Source organism: Dermacentor silvarum, chromosome 1 (assembly GCF_013339745.2).
Source record: "Dermacentor silvarum isolate Dsil-2018 chromosome 1, BIME_Dsil_1.4, whole genome shotgun sequence".
In the NCBI taxonomy this organism is placed as follows: Eukaryota; Metazoa; Arthropoda; class Arachnida; order Ixodida; family Ixodidae; genus Dermacentor; species Dermacentor silvarum.
The window spans coordinates 93,600,287-93,621,068 of record NC_051154.1 but is presented as its reverse complement, the minus strand read 5'-3'; the positions used below and the strand labels follow the sequence as shown (position 1 = coordinate 93,621,068).

Below are 20,782 nucleotides of genomic sequence, written 5' to 3'. Positions count from 1 at the left end.
GCAGAATGTTGTCCATGAATCGCTCTAAAGTTGCGGGTGCGTTACACAGCCCGAACGGCATCACATTAAATTCGAAAAGTCCGTCTAGTGTAACGAATGCCGTTTTTTCCTTGTCTGTTTTGTGCATCGGAATCTGCCAGTATCCGGACCGCAAGTCTACACTCGAAAAGTATGAGGCCGAAGAAAGGCAATCTATAGCATCATCAATCCGTGGCAAAGGGTATAAGTCTTTCTTGGTAACGGCGTTGAGGCGGCGGTAATCAACGCAAAATCGCCATGTGCCATCTTTCTTTCTGACTAGAATTACTGGGGCTGCCCACGGACTACTCGACTCTTGAATAGCGTTTTTCTTTAGCATGTCACGGACTTGGTCATTGATGACCTTGTGCTCCGAAGGGGACACGCGGTATGGCTTTTGTCGCAGAGGCTGGTGAGATCCTGTGTCTATGCGGTGCTGTACACGAGAAGGGGGGAAAGGATGGTGGAGCATCTTGCTGGGAAAAGTCGAACACTGCGGAGTGCTTTCGTAGAATGTTTGCGAGCTCCTGATGTTGGTTAGTACTGAGCAATTTGTTTACCATAGCCATTATGGAAGTGTCCGTCGCACATCGCGCAGCAGGACTCGACCTGCTGTATAATGGCACTCGAAGAATTGGTATCTGTGCGTACTTGATGTTTGATAGTATCAATTGTGAACCCATGAACCCCTGAACCTAGGAAGTTCATGGGTTAAGTCGCGGACGACTTCAAAACTTGGCCGAGATGTTGACTGTCTGCGGACTATGTCTTTTTACCAAGCCCGAAGGGTGGTTGAGGACCCCTTTAAGAGCATGTCCAGCGTGCAGTTCATTAGAAACAGAATGGAGAGGATGCGAGAACGTTTTAAGCTGAACGTACAACAGGGTAGTAACTTGTCCAATGAGGGAGCACGAAGCTGCTCTAGCCAACACTACATTGGGGCTCACATGACTGCGTGCAAGAACCAATCCCGTTGTAAAGAACAGATGCAGCAGCGATTCGAGTGCTTGCAAAGGATGCCAAACAGTCGTTGTGGAACACACGTAGTTTCCAGCACATATCTGCATCGACTGGACCACTCTTCGACCTCCACCTGGACTATCCCGACCCCGAGACAACGGTACTTTACCAACCGTGGATTGGCGTTGCTTTTACCAAATCCTTTGCTTTCTGCATCAAAAGGGAAGATAGTGCTGCGTGTGACCACTGCGGCAACGAGAAAACTATCGAACACATTCTTTGCCATTGGCTACGCCATTCTTTCCGTCTCTCATTTTTCTTTATCCTTCCCCCAGTGCAGGGTAGCGAACCAGAATCTTTTCGGGTTAACCTCCCCACCTTTCCTACCCCGTTTTTCTGTCTCTCTGGGGCTGAATGAATAGTCTATCTACTGTTGTCAGTCGCAATCTAATTTTTAACCTCAGTGCCATATCGGTGAATAGTTATGCACAGCAAATGGTAGACCGTTGGGTGTTCTTCTGGGCTACTATGTTTTAGGTCACCGTCCATCCCAGTGGTCTATCGCAATGTTGCAAACATTCACTTTTTGTTCTTGTTTTCCTAATAGTATTATCCCCATTGCTTCCCAGGAGCGTTAGTACCATCCTTTTGTTGTCACTGAGGCTTCCAATTCTATGGTTGGACGGTGTACGTGTTCTGTATAGTGCCATGCCTGGAAGCTTCTCCGTGGATTGTCGTTTGCATAATGCTTACTGCATGCCTGAATACAAGTTCAACTCGTGAAATAGGGTACACCCAGCAGATTTTCGCAAGGTTCCGATTTCAAACATGGACGAGAAACAAGGACGCTGCATAGACATTGTGCCAAACTGTTCGATCTCTTCGTTGTCACCTATAGATTGACTTGTCTCAACCTCCTCTTCAGGCAGCCTCTTGCTTATTTGCCGTGTGTGTTTATGTTATGTGCCTCCTCTATTTTCCATGTTACTGAAAGGGTCAGAGCTTTGTTCTAGTGTAACTAGTTGTGTGAAGCTTATTTTCTGACACAGCAATGAACCTTTATTCATTTGAGCTTTAACTCGAAAAATCGGTATCCGTGCGTACTTGATGTTTGATAGTATCAATTGTGTCATGCTTGGCCTGGAGCTCAAGTAGTCAAATCAGAGACATCCATTATGTATACCTTGAATACGTAACTGTGCAGTGCAGGCCCACATTATTGACCACTTACTCCCCACAACTGCTCTTCATACTGTGCTGTCATCCTTGTGTCATGCATAGTGCATTTTCTCCTTAACTACAAGCTATTCATCACAAGTGCAAGCCTTAGACCAACAATGCATCATAGAAACAGAATGCAATGAACGCATTTCATTATTGTGTTAGCAAGAAGGTAGGCAACGAGTATGGGTGATGCATTTCATTATTGTGTTAGCAAGAAGGGAGGCGACCAGTATGGGTGACGTAACATCGCCAAATATTAGAGATAAGTTACTATAGAAAACGCAATGAAGTTGGCCTGGGCTAGTGTGCTCTGGCCAACTACTATGCACAGGGGTAAAGACTGATGAGAAATTATGACAGACAGGGATGCACATATACAGATGTAGCTATCTCCTCTAGTTAAACCAGTTTCCTTCAAAAACCGCTCCCAGATGCTTGAAAAACTACCTCTAGATGCATGTGCAAACTGACAACAGTAAGTCCTGGATGTAATCCATGCTGTCATGAAGGCTTTTTGTTTTCCGGACACGTGCTATTTAGTTTTAAATTATGGGGTTTTATGTGCCAAAACCACGATTTGATTATGAGGCACGCCGTAGTGGGGGACTCTGGAAATTTGGACCACCTGGGGTTCTTTAACGTGCACCTAAATTCAAGTTCACGGGTGTTTTCGCATTTCGCCGCCATCGAAATGCGGCCGCCGTGGCTGGGATTCGATCCCGCGACCGCGTGCTTAGCAGCCCAACACCACAGCCACTGAGCAACCACGGTGGGTGTGCTATTTAGTTTTAGTTTGAGACAAACGTAAGTGCGAAGGCAAAATCTGGTTTACTATTTGCCCACGTGCAGTGGTGGTCTACCATTTCTTCGGGAATCTAAAGTGATGGATCTTCAATTTTCAATTCTAAAAATTCCTTATGTCACAAATACCTCAAGGATGGCAGGGACTTCAGAGAGCTGCAGGAAAGGACAGCTTTTTGAGCAATATTAGATGCAAGTGTGGTGCCACTGCTGCCATTTCTTGCACATGCAAGCCGCTTGTTTCAAATGTCTAATGCAAGTTTCGTGCTTCATGCAGAGGAGCACTATTTAGCTGATATGTTTGAGACGGTATCATGTAATGACTCGGTGCATTTACTTGCCATTATTCTAAAGATTCTGCAGGGTCCCCATAATTTTGACCACTAGGTGTACTGAAATCTTAGCACTGCCGCTTCTGCATTCTGCCTCTATCAAAAAGCAGCCACTGCAAACATGAATCAATCTCAGTGGAGGCAGCATCTGACTGCCATTGCTGTCAAGTCAATGCAGTTTGCAAAAAAATTAAAGATGGATAATCTTGCAAGCAGGTATCATTGTACCATCTAACCCTGTCAGCTTTATCAATAATTACAGTCTGCATATATATACACAAGTGATTTATTACTGTGTGCACTTGAAAGCATCATGTACTCTGCTATGTACATTTACAATGGGCAACATAAAACAAAGAGGGTGAACAAAAGATTGCAGCTTATGCAATGACAAAGTTTTCTAACTTATGTGTAAAGAAAAGAGGTGGGGAAAGATGGAGGCGACAATGTCCATGTGCGACCGTCGGCCTCTTTCATTCACAACAGGGTATTTGTCGTTGCAGAGTCCGGGAAGAGGGTGTGGTAGCTCATGACTGGGACATACGCAGCTGTAATGATTCGACCTGAAACGAAGCAAAAGTAAAAATGGCGATTATGTTTCTGAAAAATAAGCAAACTAATTTTACAAGCTTCTAATCTATTGTCAGTGATACAGCTACAACTTGACCTTATTATAAGTTATGCAACGCCAAGTCGTGTGCGCCGTTCAAGAAATAAGCGGCGAAGTTTCAGTGCGGTGTCAATCACAAATGAAGCAAGTCGCGTACGAAGTTGAACTTCAGGTAAGGTTTGCACGCTGCTAGATTCAGGCACACAAACACGAGAAAATACTTCCAATAAATGAATTCACAGCAGCGATAAGCAGACGTGTACGGAACTGCTGGAGCGCACGACGGCACGCGTCGCTCTGGCAGCGGGCTTTCATCCCGCTGCGAAACGGCGAGCCTCCTGCAATCTTTGTTGACTGCATGCAACTAAACAAGTAGTCATGTCTGCGCTGTAGTAGCGATTATTTGTCCCTTTAGCAACTGATAAATAACTGATGCAATGCATATGAGCTTGCAGTAACATGCGAATCGCGCTGCAACGCGAGCTTGTGCGCTGCTCGCTTCATGTAGCTTTTAATGACAGCGCTCAAACATCGACGTGCTGTAATCAATACTGCCTTGCTGCGCTGCCTTAACATGTTGGCTTGAGATCAAGGATGAGCACAATCAACTCTCGAACCCGGCGCTCTGCTGCGTGAGGCCTTGATAGAAAACGGTAGAATCTGATGTTGGGATTCAGGCCTTCTTGCTCGTGGCAGCCCACGACACAGCATTAATGACAGGGACACTTTTTCGAGGCTGAGTGAGGTCTCTCGGTCGAATCGGCGTCGCCAATTCCTTCTGCTTTTAGCATTACGTCCCACGGCATACGGAGCGCCCATTTTCGTAAAACTAGGCTACGGCCAGCTCGCAGAATGGTCTGTGACAAGCAACAAGCCTTTTCGCACTAACAGAGCAGAAAAAAATGTGAATCGACGCAAAACTCAGACTAGAAGCGTGCTTCGCTGCCAGGGCTCACTACTACCCAACCTGGTTCTACCCAGCCAACTTTTCTTGCCGCCACCAGGCACCGCTACTATACCTCAAACTCCAGCGCCTATTGAGGACAAGTAAACCCTTGTGCCAAGGATAAAGCAATGAAATTTATTTATTCGAAATATCACTTTATTTGAAGATTTCGGGGCTCTAATCAACGTGTATGTTCGGCTGGATTACTCGAAATGCAGCGGCACTGAAGTTTGCTTTGTATTAAGTGCAAAGCAGAAAATCTGCTCGTGACTGCACGGTGCAAGCATACACTGTGATCCTTTGCATTTCTTTGTATCAACCTGGAGAACGAAACAGTGTTGTGAAGGCCACTCCACCACATGGCAGCAGCTCCAGCCTAACAGTATCACGTGATAACCATCAAACAAGGCAGCAGCTCACGGGTGTTTCAAGACCCCACTGTTACAAATGAAGAACGTGCGCCAAGCACGCGCAGCTGCCACGGGCGCACGCTGCTACCAGATGACGAACGAGTCAGACGTCCAGGTCTAATTCCCGTCGTTATTTTGCTACAAGTTGGTGGCGAAACCCACCCTGTCGTCTGGCCCTCGAATTCCGGCCATGGAGCAACGGTGCACCAAGCGCGGCTTGTTCCACAGGGCCATCATCAAGGCCATTTCTACGATCGACGCCCTGCTGTCGCATGAGGCCACCCCTGTGCGGGTGCTGCACCAGTACCTCGAGCTCGTCTTGGCGAAGCAGGCGGAACTCGTAGAGTTCGGCCGTGCAATTCAAGAGACGCTCACAGATGCAGACCTGAAGGCAGACCTCACCGCAGCTTTTGAGTACGAACGAAAGGTCAGCTTCACCAAGACAAGCGTGCGCCTCGCTACCGAGCCGCGTCCACCGATCCTTGCTGGTCCTACCATGCAACCTGCCTCGCCACCGTACCCAGCCGCCTCTGCCGCCGCGCCCAGAGTCTTATCCGCGGCGTCTTTCTCCCGCGTTGCCCTGCCAAAGCTGCATATCCCGAGCTTTTCTGGGGAGTGACGCGACTGGCAAGGCTTTTGGGACCAGTACCACGCAAGCATTCACAGCAATGACTCGCTCTCGAAGATTGACAAATTTAAATATCTGTTGATGTACCTGTCCGGTTCAGCTAAAAAAGCAATTGAGAGTATCCGCCTCACCGAGGCAAACTACGATTGTAGCACCTAGTCGTAGTTCTGTCGATCTAGACAAGCTTTGAAATCTCTGACGCGATCACTTTCCGCAAGCACTCTGGAGGGCTTTGGTGTTTCACCAGATGAGTATGCTGTTGTTCTGCGACGCGTCATCATGAAGGCCTTACCACCTGACCTTGGTATTCCATACCGTCAGTGTTAAAGGAGGCTTCTTCGTCAAACCACGATGACACGGCAGCGGTTACAGAAGACAAGTCCCAGCAAGTCAAACAGCTGATGACCTTTGTACGAATTCAAGTCGAGGCGAGGGAGGAAGGCACCTTCGACCAAGCCAGCTCATCTGCAAGCCAGCGGCATCATCCACGTGAATCGCGGCTCTATCAACTGAAGTGAGGTCACTGTACACGCATCCCTGCCTCCTGTGCAACGCGTCGGACCACACCATTCTGGAATGCTCCACGTCGCTCATTTCAGAAGAAAAACACAGGAAGCTTCAAGCGCGCAGGTGTTGCTTCCGCTGCGCCAAGCGCAACCACGTTGCCAGTGAATGCCGGAGTGCCAGAAATTTGAAATGTGGCCACTGTGCTGGCCAACATTGACGTCACTGTGCAACGTGTGTACTCCAACTCAAAACCATGCAAAGCGTATGGGTAGCGCCTCTGCGCCGTCCGTGCAACACGCAAGCGGGTCGGAGTCGATCAACACACCACCTCCTGCAACATCTGTGTCCACGATTTACCCAAAGGTTCCGTTGTTCAAACCACATCACTCTTCCTTGCTGTCGGAGAGCCTGCGGCAAACGACGCCTCCCTTGACATGGACATCTCTTCTCTGTGGTGCCTCGACACCCTTGGAGTGCAAGATGATCCTGACGGTAAACATGACACCCACATGGCTCTGGAGGAATTTGAACGCCATGTTTCGAAGAAAGGAGGGCGCTGCGAGGTTTCTGTCCTTATTCGGGAGCCAGGTCTCGACGCCGGCTACAACTTCGCCCTTGCTAGGCAGACTCTTGATGCAGCTCCGACGCTTCAAGCAACAACCAGATCTCCTCGCCAAGTATGACAAGATGATCCAAACTTATTTTGACGAATGTCACGCCGAACGAGTTCCCGACCAAAACATGCCCTTCAAGCCGAACACGTACTACATGCCGCATCATGGAGTGATTCGACGCGACGCAGTCACTACCAAACTCAGAGTTGTTTTCGACGCATCGTCTCATGCTCCCGGTCAACCAGCCCTGAACAGCGTGCTTATCAAAGGGCCAAAAATGAATGCTGATTTATTGAAACTGCTGCTCAACTTCAGGCTTCATCGAATCGTTATGGTGGCTGACATAAAGAAGGTGTACCTGCACATGGTCATTCAGCTCGAGGACAGAGATGCACTCCGTTTTTTGTGGATCACTCAACTCGCGACGCAGCATCAACCATTGCCGCCAATTGTTCAGTGGCGGATGACCCGCGTTCCATTCGGCGCCACGTCCAGCGCGTTTCTGTTAGCGGCAACGATGGATCATCACTTTTCTGTCACTGAAAGCCTATTTCCCGATATAGTGGCATGCCTCAAAGAATCCTTTTATGTAGACGATTTGGTAGTCTGTGCGAACAGCGTTCAGAAAGCGCTCCAAATTTATACGGAGGCAAGGACCATTCTAGCAGACGCCGGCATGGAGATTCGTAAATGGGCATCAAATCACTCAGCACTGCGAGAACATTTCCAGATGGACCGGCTCTTTTTTGAAGACGAAGGTGGCGATCCATACACTATGAAGATCTTGGGACTTTGCTGGGAGAGAAGCGACGATTCAATCATCGTCAGTGCAGACCAGGTCATAAAGTCTGTGTCAACCATGCCTATAACAAAAGGAACAATGCTTCAAGGCTTTGCAAGGCTGTACGACCCTCTTGGCTTTCTCGCGCCATTCTCCGTTCGTGCCAAGCTGATTTTTCAAGATCTCTGGAAGTTGCAGCACCCATGGGATTGTCCGCTACCTCAAGAGCAGCTTACCGCGTGGAATGCCTGGGTTTCCAAACTTCCGGCTTTGTAGGAGACGTCGTCCTGGTGCCCGACGACGATTTGCCGCCTATCCTGTGGAAGCTGGCCCGGGTGATGGAACTGCTCCATGGTCGTGACGGCGTCACTCGAGCTGGCTGCCTGAAGCTGGTGTCCGGCTCCGTGATAAAGCGTCCCGCGCAAAAGGTTTACCTTCTTGAAGCCGGCAACATCTAGCAATTCGTCGGCTGTGGGAGTGTGTTACAAATAAAGAAGAAAGTGCGCCAAGCACGCGCAGCTGCTCGCTGAGTTGCTGCCAGTTGACGAATGAGTCAGACGTCCAGGTCCGGGTCTAATCCCCGTCGCTGTTTGCTACATCCACTACTGAATGTGAATGTGTTTCTGTTGTAAGGGGTTTATTAGTGATCGGAGCAGCGCAGCGTCGACAGTCAAACGAGCCACAGCTTTCAAGCACGAGCACCGTTGCGAGCCAAAGCGCTGGACCCACTAGCGTCTGGGCAGACTAGAGCTGGACCCACTAGCGTCTCTCTTCGCTACAATTACATGCTGGCAAGCAGCATGTGGAAGGCATTGTCTTCTATTCCTTTCATAACGTTCCTGATCTTATCAGACTCCGACATGGTCGCGTTCACTTTCTTGCATAAGTCCAGGATGTCTTCGATATAGCTTGTGAATGATTCACCGACTTGCTGAGCTCGTTCCCGCAAACGCTGTTCGGCGCGGCGCATACGAACAGCAGGGCAACCAAAAACATCCACAAAAGATGTCTTGAAGGCTGACCACGTCCGAAAATCGGTTTCATGGTTGTTGTACCATAAGCTGGCCACACCGGCTAGGTAGAAGAGCACGTTGCTGAGCTTAGCTGTCTCGTGCCATTTATTGTGGGCGTTTACCCGCTCGTAGGTCGTTAGCCAATCCTCAACGTCGGTGTCATCTGCGCCTGTGAAGATAGCAGGGTCCCTGTGGCGAGGCACACCAGAGCAAGGTGCCGGTGCAGGGGGAGGCCCTTGTTAGGAGGCTTCTTCAGGCATGGTCGAAGGTACGGTGTGGGATCGAAGTTCCAGGTTGCAGGTTTTGAGGGCGCAGCACCTCCACCAATTGTAAGGGGTTTATTAGTGATCGGAGCAGCGCAGCGTCGACAGTCAAACGAGCCACAGCTTTCAAGCACGAGCGCCGTTGCGAGCCAAAGCGCTGGACCCACTAGCGTCTGGGCAGACTAGAGCTGGACCCACTAGCGTCTCTCTTCGCTACACTGTATATGTTTTACAAGCTCACACAATGGAGTGCACATCACATCGAATCCTACTCTGGCTCTTTTAGAAACTCTCTGCATTTAACAAAATACCACTTAAAGTATGGTTCCTGTAATGAGTGCATGTCTCCTACATTGCCAAAGGCCAAGTTTAAATGGTAGAGTTCTATCACATTAAAATCTGACAAACATGCCCCACTTTTAGCAAGGAAGGGAAGACGGACTCACCAGCAAACCAGCGCCCATGCAGCGCATTGACGGAGGCTACTGCTGAGGCAATGGTTGGGCACTTGACATACACATGTCCCTCAGGTGATGCCCGATCTACGTAGACATGCAGAACCCCACCATGCTTGCGGCATTCTTCAATCACGTCTCGTCGAATCTCCTCATCCCAAGAAGGATTTGTTTCTGTCAAAGGGTCAAACATATTGGACAGCAGGAAACACTGGGTGGCTATTGTAGGTGCAGCCGCTGCTGCCACAGCAGCTGCTTGGGGCTGTCCTGGCAGTACGGTGGGGTTCATTTGAAGGGCATTAACTGCAGCTTGGGGTATCTGGAACCCTGTGCCTGCAAGTGAGAACAACTCGTATCAGTGAATCTGCTGCAATGCATGACCAGCAATGACAGCAATGACGAATTATTAATATTAACATTAGGAGATTCCAGACACAATGATAGTTTTTGCTGGCCAAGATTCACAGCTGGGACAAACTAAAGAAAAATCCCATATGGATTATTTATGATGTTCATTATTGAATATTTCCTCATTACCTTCTTAATCATTGTTGTTAGGCTGTCAATGCCAACTGAAGATTTGTAGCCAATAGCGAGCTCTACACAATTCAGCTTAGTACGATAAAAAGCCCTTATTTAAGCCCACGAAGTTCAAACATTGTATAACTTGTTCACATTTATTTCAACCTACAGAGAGTAGTTCCATAAAATTATATATATATATATATATATATATATATATATATATATATATAAAGAGAGTGATAATGAATAACCGGTAATTGAGTACAAGCTAATAATTTAATCAGTAACGAGCTTTCTGAACTATCCACAAATGAAACTTCACTCTAGCATATCTCAGAAACATTACTATGGGCTACGGCCATGTTTCCTGCATTTAATAGCATTTTGAGGTATCACACTGTGTATCAAAAATGATACTGTGGGGTTAAAGCACATTGGCACGAAAAGTTTTGATCCATTTTAGGCATGAAACCGAAAACAAGTAAGAAAGGAGTATATATAGGTCAAAGAATAGAAGCACGTAGCAAAAATACTAGGATGAGACTGACGTTCCCCCGGTGACCGGCCTCTGTCGGAGTGAAGGCCAGTACCCGGCCGAAACGGCAGTAAAATCCTGGTATTTTTCCTGCCAGACCATATGATTCCACGCTTCACTGATTATATATATAATCCTCCTATTTTTATGTCAACTGCAAGACGAAGGCCTCTCCCTGTGATCTCCAACAATTACCCCATCTTGCGCTAGCCGATTCCAACTTGCGCCTGCAAATTTCCTAACTTCATCACCCCACCTAGTTTTGTGCTGTCCTCGACTGTGCTTCCCTTCTCTTGGCACCCATTCTGTAACTCTAATGGTCCACCGGTTATATCTACCCTACGCATTACATGGCCTGCCCAGCTCCATTTTTACTAGAATGTCGGCTATCCCCATTTGTTCTCCGATCCACACCCGCTCTCTTCCCGTCTCTTAGCGTTAGGCCTAACATTTTTCGTTCCATCGCTCTTTGTGCAGTCCTTAACTTGTTCTCGAGCTTCTTTGTTAACCTCCACGTTTCTGGCCCATATGTTAGCACCGGTAAAATGCAATGATTGTACACTTTTATTTTTAACGACAGTGGTAACCTCCCAGTCAGGATTTGGTAATGCCTGCCGTATGCACTCCAGCCCAATTTTATTCTTCTATAAATTTCTTTCTTGTGACTAGGGTCCCCTGTGAGTAACTGACCTAGATAAACATACTCTTGTACAGACTCTAGAGGCTGACTGGAGATCATGAATTCTTGTTCCCTTGCCAGGTTATTGAACATCATCTTTGTCTTCTGCATATTAATCTTCAACCCCACTCTCTTACACTTTCTTGTTTAAAGTCCTCAATCATTTGTTATTTGTTGTAATTCGTCCCCAATGTTGCTGAATAGGACAATGTCATCTGCAAACCAAAGGTTGCCAAAATATTTGCCGTTGATCCTTATTCCTAAGCCTTCCCACTCTAATGGCTGGAATACTGCTAAGCATGCAGTGAATAGCAATACAGAGATTGTGTCTCCTTGCCTGACCCCTTTCTTATCAAGACCTTGGTTCTCCACAAACATAAAGTTATAACTTTATAATTTTCTTGTGGAGAACCAAGGTAGCTGTGGAATCTTTGTAGATATTTGCCAAGACATTCACGTATGCCTCCTGTACTCCGTGAGATATATATATATGAGCCTGTGTTAATGGGTGGGCGCTATACTGGTCGCCGCCCAATGAGCCCCCCCCCCCCCCCCCCTTCCACTGAAAGGAGACTTTAAAGGGAAACTGACCAGGTTCCCAAAAAAATAGAGTTATAAGCACCATTTGATACTTTTGAACACCCTGAACACGAAAATCGACAACAAATTTAACACGGCCAGCCAAAAACGCGTTATTAGCAAAAAAACTCCGAGCTGCGACTGGGCGGCGCGCGGCGAATCCGGTGCGCATCGATGATTGGTGGAGCGCACCGTGATGTCAATCCATGGGTCCACCAGAGCCCGCCGCAACTTGACAGCTTCTCACCAGGTACTGCGACTACCTTCCAGACGATTTCGCACAGTTCAGTTGCTGTTGTGGATAATTTTGATCACTTAGAGGTGATTGGCGTGACACCATACGCGTTTGAACCAGTAGCCCGACAACGAGAAACACCTATGCCAAGCGCGAGCACCAGCGCCAGCGCGGAAGTTGGAATGGCCGGAGCCCGCCGGATCCGAGGACCTAATTGCGACATTTACCCGCGTTGACAGTATCGCCTGGTACGTATTAGTAAGTTTTTCTGAAGCTGTACCATGTTATATAGCCTTAGCAGTCAGAGTGCGATTGTATTAATTCATACCGGGCGTCCTTACAACAGAATACGGAAAGAGAGACTCGTTTTGTACACAGTGCATTCTACTGTTGCTGGTTTCCAAGTAATAAAGTGCGACTGCCGAATTGCCCTGAAGGTACACATCGCATGGAAATTATTATATTTGCAATATAATTTAATTCAGTGTAGATATTAGGTCCAATGATGCATTCTGCTGTGCTGTGACCGCAACAAACAATGCATGCAATCATTGCGTTATTCGATCTTGCAGCGAATGCGGAGACGCACTGTCAGCACAGTGCATTTTGCAGTTACCAAGTTACTAAGATAGCAATACAATGTGCAGACGTGCCAGAAAAATATACGCCGCACGGAAGTGAATTTTTCTTAATTTTGTAGTATAGCTGTGCTGTTTTGTGACCCACGGTGCTAGAAGCAGCGTTCGACACCGCGACAGCGTGCTTGAGCTGCTTGCAATGTCGTGCGGGAATTTGACGAAAAACAAAAAAGTGTGCCACTGCACATTGTTATGCATATCTATGTGGTTTACTGTAGTTCTATTTTATGCTTTTTGGCCCTCGATTCCCGGTTGTGTTGAAATGATCAGAGATAAAAGCCCACTCCGGTTGTTTCACGCTATTGAACAATCCGCCGCTTTCCTTAACGCAAGCGATGTAAGCACTCCGGCATATGGGCACTTAGGTATCCGAGTGCGGCCAGATGCCTGGCGTGATGCTGAAACTTTATTTTAGGTGTCTTTTCTACCTGACGTATATTTCTGTTGCGACAGGTGTTCCTGCATGCACTGCAGTGCAATGGAAATAGAAGAAGAATGTTTGTGCTGCCAGGAAGTAAACAAAATTCTTGCAAGACAGAAAAAAAAAAAAGAAAACTATCACAGAAGGCTGCTCTCGGTGGCGGCTATTCATTCCGTTTATGAGCGAAGATCGATGGCAGCATGCCTGGCCTTAGTCCAGCAGATTTCACTGGAATTCCCATTGCAGGCATCAGCGATAAACTCTGATGGTAATCACTGTCCGAAAAATGTTTAGAACAGAGAAGAGTGGCTCTTGAAGGTTTGAAATTAATTCGTTTCACCGCTGCGATCCACTGAGCAGCTTGTTTTTTCTGCCGTTGGAAATTGTGAAAGATGACGTCGTCTCGGCCGCCGGTGCTCGTACAGCAATAAGCAGCGCAAAAGGACAGCATGGTGACACTGTATGCTTCTTAGACGGAGTTCTCCTTGCAGTCACAGTCCTTTGAAGCGTTAGCCGGAAACGCAGGGTGGAGATCTTGAACATTTGTGATAAAGGCCATGGATACAACACAACTGATGCGCAAAACGTGCAGACGCTTTCCGCGCGGGCGCCTGGGACCCCTATATTGACGTCATTTCCACTAGCTTTCCCCTTCCACCGCCGCCGGGGCTGACTCCGCGAGCCGTGGAGGGCGGAGCATAGCTGCGATTTTAATTCTTAATTACGCCGCTGCTACTTGTACGATGGAAAAACAAAACTTCGTACCGCGGATTTCAAGTGTCTGCGCTTCAGAAAAACGTCACTTTTTAGAAATCTAAAACCTGTTCAGTTTCCCTTTAAGCCCTGACTAGATGCTACAATACAAATTATGTTACGCTCACTTCAATAACATAAGGCAGTTAAGATCAAGCAATTCAGTAATCAAACTTGTGACCATGTGCCCACAGCAGCACGACGGATAGCCTACACAGCGTTCTGAATTCTTACCGCAATACCATAGTGATTTACGTAACTTTCAGCCTTATCTCCCTACTACAACAACAAAAAAAGAGGATGGCCATTGTGCCTACGCTTTTATTTGTAATTTAGCCTGCCCATTAGCTTCCGCTGCTGCTGAAAAGCAGTGTATTCGACTGGGAGACTCCTCAATACAGGAATTGAAAAATGAGCCCAATATTAAAATATTCAGCATTGTTCTTTACTATGAAATGCTCCAGCTTCAGGTGTGCAACCGAGTCTAAATTCAGTTCTTGCATGCCCATCATGGTGGTTCATTACAAATGAGTGAAGGCCTCTTCTGCTGGCTCTGGGGAACTGGTCCATACCATTATGATTACCTAAAAAAATTAGCACACAGTGTGAGCTTCTATGGCCAAATATGACTTTACTCAATCGCCATGTACAAAACACAATGTTAAAACCTGCTTAGATTTGTTGTTTTAAATGAACTCATCAGCCAGGAAGAAGTTCACTTTTTCTCTTATCATCAGCCATCCCAATAAAGATAAATGGTTTTGTCTAATTAAAACTTAGTACACCAATGACAAATGTGATTTAATGCAGCCAAAGCCACAGGAAATTAGGTCCTCGTGGCAGTGAAAAACCACAAAAATTCAGTTTAAGGATAAGAAAATTGTAGATAAAAAGAAGGGAGCTATTATTTGGTTTCAGAATGAAAGCAAGTTGCAGGAGTGGTGCTACCTAATGTGCCAGGTATGAATAGCCGTGTAAAAAGTACACATTTAAATTTACAAATGCACTGACAATTGTTACAGATGTTTGACAGCAACACTATTAAATAGAAAGCACTGGTGGCTATTGTTCATAGCACTGCACGATAGTGTGTCGGTGTGCAAGTCTCTTGCATGCACCATGCTATTATTGACTGTGCTGGAAAGTGTACTACAGCATACTTGTCAGTCATATAGCTTTGGGACTTACTCATCTGTTCAATTTATGCAAAAAGAGGTGAAAAAATTATTTCTTGTACTAATGCATGCCCAAATTTGACAAGCTTGTCTGGTTCACGCAATTTTTTTTTTTTTTTTCACTTTTGCTGTTGTGCAGCATGGTTCTAGAGCATTATAAGAGGCAACAGCAAGCTCTTTGTTGCCTTTGAGAGACATCTTTCTGCAGCCCTTTAACATTTCACTGTTTCTAATGTCCTTCACATGCCTTTAGTATCCACTGACTGGTGTTCGCAATTGTTATTTCAACTTTCTTTCAATAGCCTTCAACCAACACTTAGATATAGCCATATGTCACATATGCAGGCCGACAGCCAATGCGACAAAAAAAAAAAAAAAAAAGACACTGCAGACACTTCGATGATCCATCCTTTTTTCAAAGTACAGTTTACAACACGAGCTTCACAGCACAAGGCTTGTGCAATTCGAGGCACAATCAATGGACCAAGTGGATTAACATTTGCATTGTTAGCACAGCATGACTAAACCATGAATGTGATAAGCATTGCCACTGAATATTATCTCCCATTTGTACGGGCTGTTGGTGCACTTCGAAACATCTAAGTGCGGAGCACATAGATCATGGTTACCGAGTTGGTGTTGGGAGCATCAGCCTACTCATGTGATAACACAACTTGAGTGCACAGGCCTGGCACTACTGCAAAGCTATAATGCAGTTCAGAGTGATAGCCACTGTGCAGACATCCAGACTGATTTTAAGAAGAAACAGGTAGTTGAAGGCAAGAAAAATTGCAAGAAGAATTTTTTTGTTTCAATTTTGCCACATTATTACCTATGAAGCTGCTTGTTCCTTATTGTTAGTTTGGTGGCTATTGCCAGTGGTTCTTGCGAAACTGTCAGGTAGAGTAGCATTCCCAGCAGGAGTGCTCACAGCAAAGTAATAAAAAAATACATAATTTGTGTCGCTTGTGATACTGAAAGAAGTTGACACAGCACTGGCATTTCAGTCTGACTTGAAAAAGCAATGCCTCGGATTCCATACATGCCAAGTGAGCATGGGAGGCTGATTCACCAAAAATAGAGACAAAAGGTATGTGATCAAACTCCGCTATTAGTTGTCGGCTAATACAAAGCAATGCAGTTGTTTTTTACTGGGAGCAGCCATTTTATTGTGAAGATCAGGGACCATGTTGGTGCTTTCATGTAAATTTTAGGCATGAAGAAGCCAAATTTATATTTAAAAAAAAAAAGCAAAACGTGCAGCAGAAAGCAAAGCGATGGCTACAGATCATCAATGATAAGAAAACTACGCAACAGCACAGTGCCTGAGAACAAACTAGTAAATGAAATTTTTGGAATTGACATGGCGCTGCACTGAGCTCTGGTGAATGGCAGCATCATGCAAGAATCGTCACAGCATTCTTGAACTGTAATTTCGGTGAGTTGGCATGGATCCATTATAAGTTAAGGATAGCACATAAGTTACAGGATGAATGTGATAAGCACTTGTGGTGTCTTCTTTCTCCATCCTCACCTCGTCGTAGGACCCTGAACTTACGATGATTCATGAACGGTGCTGATTGCAAGGATGTGGTTAGTGTAGGGGTGTGCTAAACTGGTCTTTCAGTACACATTTTAACTCGAAATTGAAATTCGAAATCGCTGCCACTATGCCCTTCCCAGTGACAGCGATAGCCACGTTTACATGGCCCATGGTTGACATGGCGCATGTGATGTCAATAAGTTCAGGGCCACCGCTGTGTTGTCCGCTCTGAAACATACCAAGACCATGTGCGTGCTGTGTCGAGATGGTGCATGCCCACAGCTGTGAGAGTGCTTCAACAGAAACCACATAAAGCGATGTCTTCCTGAAGTGCACAACAGCTCCTAGACTCTTTGGATGGCGCTTTGTGCCAGCGATGCTTTCACTCACACAATAAAAACAGCACAAACCAGATGACGCCTGCAAAATCTATCCAAGGCTGATTGCCGAGACGCACATTCGAAAATGAAACAGTGTTTATACCGCGCACATAGGTGGTGCTTAAAACATGGCAGCCATGAGTGTTTCCAGCTCCTGCAAATGCTTTTGCCACTTGAAGTGCACAAAAGAATGGCTTTCAAGATTGGCTTCTGTTACTTCGAGGGAGGGAGCTGTCCCTGGGGATGCGATTTGAAAACCACCCATTAAATATGCAGAGCACACTTCATTTCATCACGCATTAGTGCTACCAGACTGCTGTACTGCTTACCTGTGTACAAAAAAAAAAAGTGTAATAAAAATTTTCTACCACACTGAATGCACTCAAATTTTGCAAGCTTACTGTGGGTCATGTACAGTTTAACATGCAATGCTTCAAACTTGAAAATGTGGTGTCGCTGCCCTTTTCAGCACTTGTATCATATCGCGGTATACACTTCATCTTAGGCGTATAATTGTGTGAATGTCGTACAGTGATTACACAACCAGCCTTACAGGGTGTTCCGAATGTAATGCAATTATTTTTTCTTCCTGGCGCTCCTATTGGTCCCAGCGTGCCCGGACCAGACAGGTTATGTGGGGAGAGGACTCTTAGCTTGTCAGCGCTGCCTAGCTCAGTCTGCTTCCAGGATCACTGCTTCCGTGAACTAGAGATGGGTCGCTCAGGAGCGAGCCGGATCTAGTGAGCGGCTCTTTTTTAAAGAGCGAGTGAGCCGTGGTTCAGTAAAAGTGAGCGGCGGTTCTTTAGGAGAAAGGGAGCCGGTTCTCTTGGGTTCAGTGAGACGTGCCGATGCGTTCTGTCAGAGCCGGGTCTTCTGCCGGGTGCGCCTTACGTGAAAGCGGTAGAGAAAGCAACTGCCCTCCCGCCCTTCCTCACAAAAGTCGCCTTCGGCCGTCTTTTGAGCCGCTCTTTTTGAAGAACGAATAAGTTGCGGTTCACGTGAACGGGGGTTCTTTCGGAGAGAGGAAGCCGGCTCTCTTTGGTTCAGTGACCCGTGAGGAACCGTTCCTAGAGAGCGCTCAGGAGTGAGCCGGATCTTTTGAGCCACTCTTTTGAAGAGCGAGGAAGCCGTGGTTCGTTAAGTGAGCGGCGGTTCTTTCAGAGAGAGGAAGCCGGCTCTCTCTAGTTCAGTGAGCCGTGCCGAACCGTTCCGTCAGAGCCAGGTCTTCTGCTGGGTTTCGAGGTTTCCTTTTCTGACGGACGAGTGGTGGCCGGCGTGGGCAGACTCGCGCTACTCGTACTCGCTCGCAATGTGTGGTGTGCGCAGCAGTCCCTTCGGTTTTTTGTGCGTCCTATGGTGTGGCACCCAATGCCACCGAGGGGAGAAGTAAAGAAGCCTTGATTGGCGAATGCATGGTAACGTTTGTTGCCTGCTGCTGTTCGAACGATGTCTCACGACTCTCACAATCGCACATCGTGCACTGGTGCAAGAACACTTCGAAGATGGTCTTCCGTGTCTTTAAAGACAGCAGGTGAACGTACACAGGGGTGGGTCTGTCCTTTTGGTGCAATTTATGGTACAGGTCAAAATGCGTTTTGGAGGAGTATGGAGCAGACAAATTACGTATTGGAGCAGCTTGGAGCAGACAAAATTTCATTTTCGAGCAATTTGGAGCAGACAAAATTTCGATTTGAAGCAGTTCGGAGCAGGCTAATCTGAATTTTGGTGAAATAATGAAATACGGCAGCACACTTCTAACACAGAATAAACTAACAGGAAGCTCGTAGTGGAAGCGCAATTCGTAGCTATAGTGTACTAGAATATGGAAGAGTGGGTCGAGCAACAGCTGGGCGCATGCTTTCCTGTAAAGTGTGGGGATGTGCGACTCACGCGTCCTCTGATGTTGTTTTCCCCGCATGGCTCGCGTCTCCCATAATCCAGCTTCTCCGCGTGGCTAAGCGCTGGCGGTGGTCGCAGTGGTTGCGGCGCATTGCGAGAGATGGCGCGAGTGTCGTGATGCTAACGCCACCGAACAGCGGGGTGACTTGGGAGAAAAAGTTCGAAGGCGCTTCCTCTTTTGGCTTGGGATTGGCGACCAACACGCACGAACGCTTCGCACGTGCGCCGGCCCGCTTCGCGGGACCGTCTCGCAAGGCTAAGAGCGACACCGGTATGGACGAACACGGATCGTTCGAAAGCGCTACCATTCGCGTGACCGTACACGTGAACGACTAGGCGATGGTGTCACAGCATGGGGCGAACATATTTGCTCGCTATCCGGTCGCGGTGAGTCGGACTTACTTGATTTGTCGCGCGCCCATGTGAATGTTCTATGGGTAGTAATTCGGCCTGCATGCATTAGTGTAGGAAAGGTGCAATAAATGCCCATTTGACTGTTTGCACTACTGTGTTGTCGTTCCTTTGTCCCAAGAGCACGTGTGAGACCCTACATCTGGCTGCCCAACGGAGACCTCTTGGGGCATCGGACAATAATTTTGGCAGTTTTCCTGGGTTCAAGACAACCTTTGTTTGAATCGAAGCGTATTCCTACTGTGGATTTTGATTGCTAGTGTCGGCGGCGTGCTTTCTTGAGCGAGGCGACGGTTGCTGTAGCGTGTTTGAACTTTTCAACATGCTAAGCCTTTTCGCGAGTGTTTTGTTGAAGTACACTCGTCGGTAAGAGAGCCACGTGGTCAGCATCCTGGGAGAGCGAGGCCTAACGCCCGCGGAGCATTGGCAAGCCTGAAGCGAGTTAGTACGGAAGCCTTGTGGGTGGTCCGAATTTCTTATGTAAATAGCTTCTTCTATCTCTTTGACTTTAGAAGTCATGGCTCTGGGAGCCGGGTGGCCACGGGTGCCGCTACAGGCTGTCTGGCATTGTGGCCTGGCACCGGGCGCTCCTACACCGCCTGGGACGGTGGTAGCCGTCAACTTGGATACTGTGTGCACCGAGCGGGGTAGGACCACCTCACAGAGCTAACGTCTCCTAGCGGCTGCCTGTTCTTGTGCCCATTTGGGGGATTGCTTTTTTTTTTGTTTGGATGCCGGTTGTTGGCAGGGTAGCGACGCATTAGGCCTAAGGCTTAAGCCGCCTGTCCCACGTTGAGGGACACAACCTGGTGGACCGTGGTGTTGAGGTGTCGCACATTGTTTCCCTCATTAGTTCGCCTCGCACAAATTGAAATTAATCATTAGACTCAAGAAAGTAAGCTTTGTTCACGTGAACTTAGCATCTGAAATACGGCCCGAAATTTTGCTAGCCGAATTGAACATCGTACCACGTGGGCGATGTGCATGCAGAATTCCTCTCCTTTGCGCTACTTTATGTTTGTCGAGTGCGTTGAGTGTACGCAGTGTGAGCGGAGTCACCCCTGGTTTGCTGTCACCTGCACATCGTCTGTGCTGCTGCCCCGGACTACAATTGAGCTACCCCAGGCAATGGAGATGCCTGTAGCTAGTTCGGTGCAGTTTGGCGGCCGCCTATGTCCGGCTCGCAACCCTCGGCGGCTGGGAAAAGAGCCAGCAGTCACGAATGGCTACTGTGGCTCTCGCCAGCAGGGCGCGTCGGCGTGAGCGATGCTTGCTCGTGCCGACTTCTGCGTCGCCCTTTCCAGAGTCCTGGGCTGGAGCCGTGCCGTCGAATCTGCAGAGCTGGTGCCGTGACCAACGGACGCCAGCGGTGAACCCCAGAGACAATGTCGGCTCGCATGTTATGGAAAGTGTGTGGACATTTCCTCGGTGCGGCCACCTATGCATG

The 20,782-nt window shown here is 47.4% G+C and overlaps 1 protein-coding gene across 3 annotated transcripts in view; it reads right to left on the bottom strand.

Annotated features, from left to right (window-relative positions):
• Nucleotides 1–3,607: 3,607 nt before the first annotated feature.
• LOC119432574 (RNA-binding protein 39-like) overlaps nt 3,608–20,782 on the bottom strand; it is a 104,064-nt gene continuing 86,889 nt past the window's right edge. For all 3 annotated transcript variants that reach the window (XM_037699745.2, XM_037699738.2, XM_049671055.1), the window contains 2 exons: nt 9,554–9,895; nt 3,608–3,898 (listed from right to left, as the gene is read on the bottom strand). In XM_037699745.2, the coding sequence (XP_037555673.1) occupies nt 3,813–3,898; nt 9,554–9,895 (428 nt within the window). In that variant the 3' untranslated portion in view covers nt 3,608–3,812. The remainder of the gene's footprint in view (nt 3,899–9,553; nt 9,896–20,782) is intronic.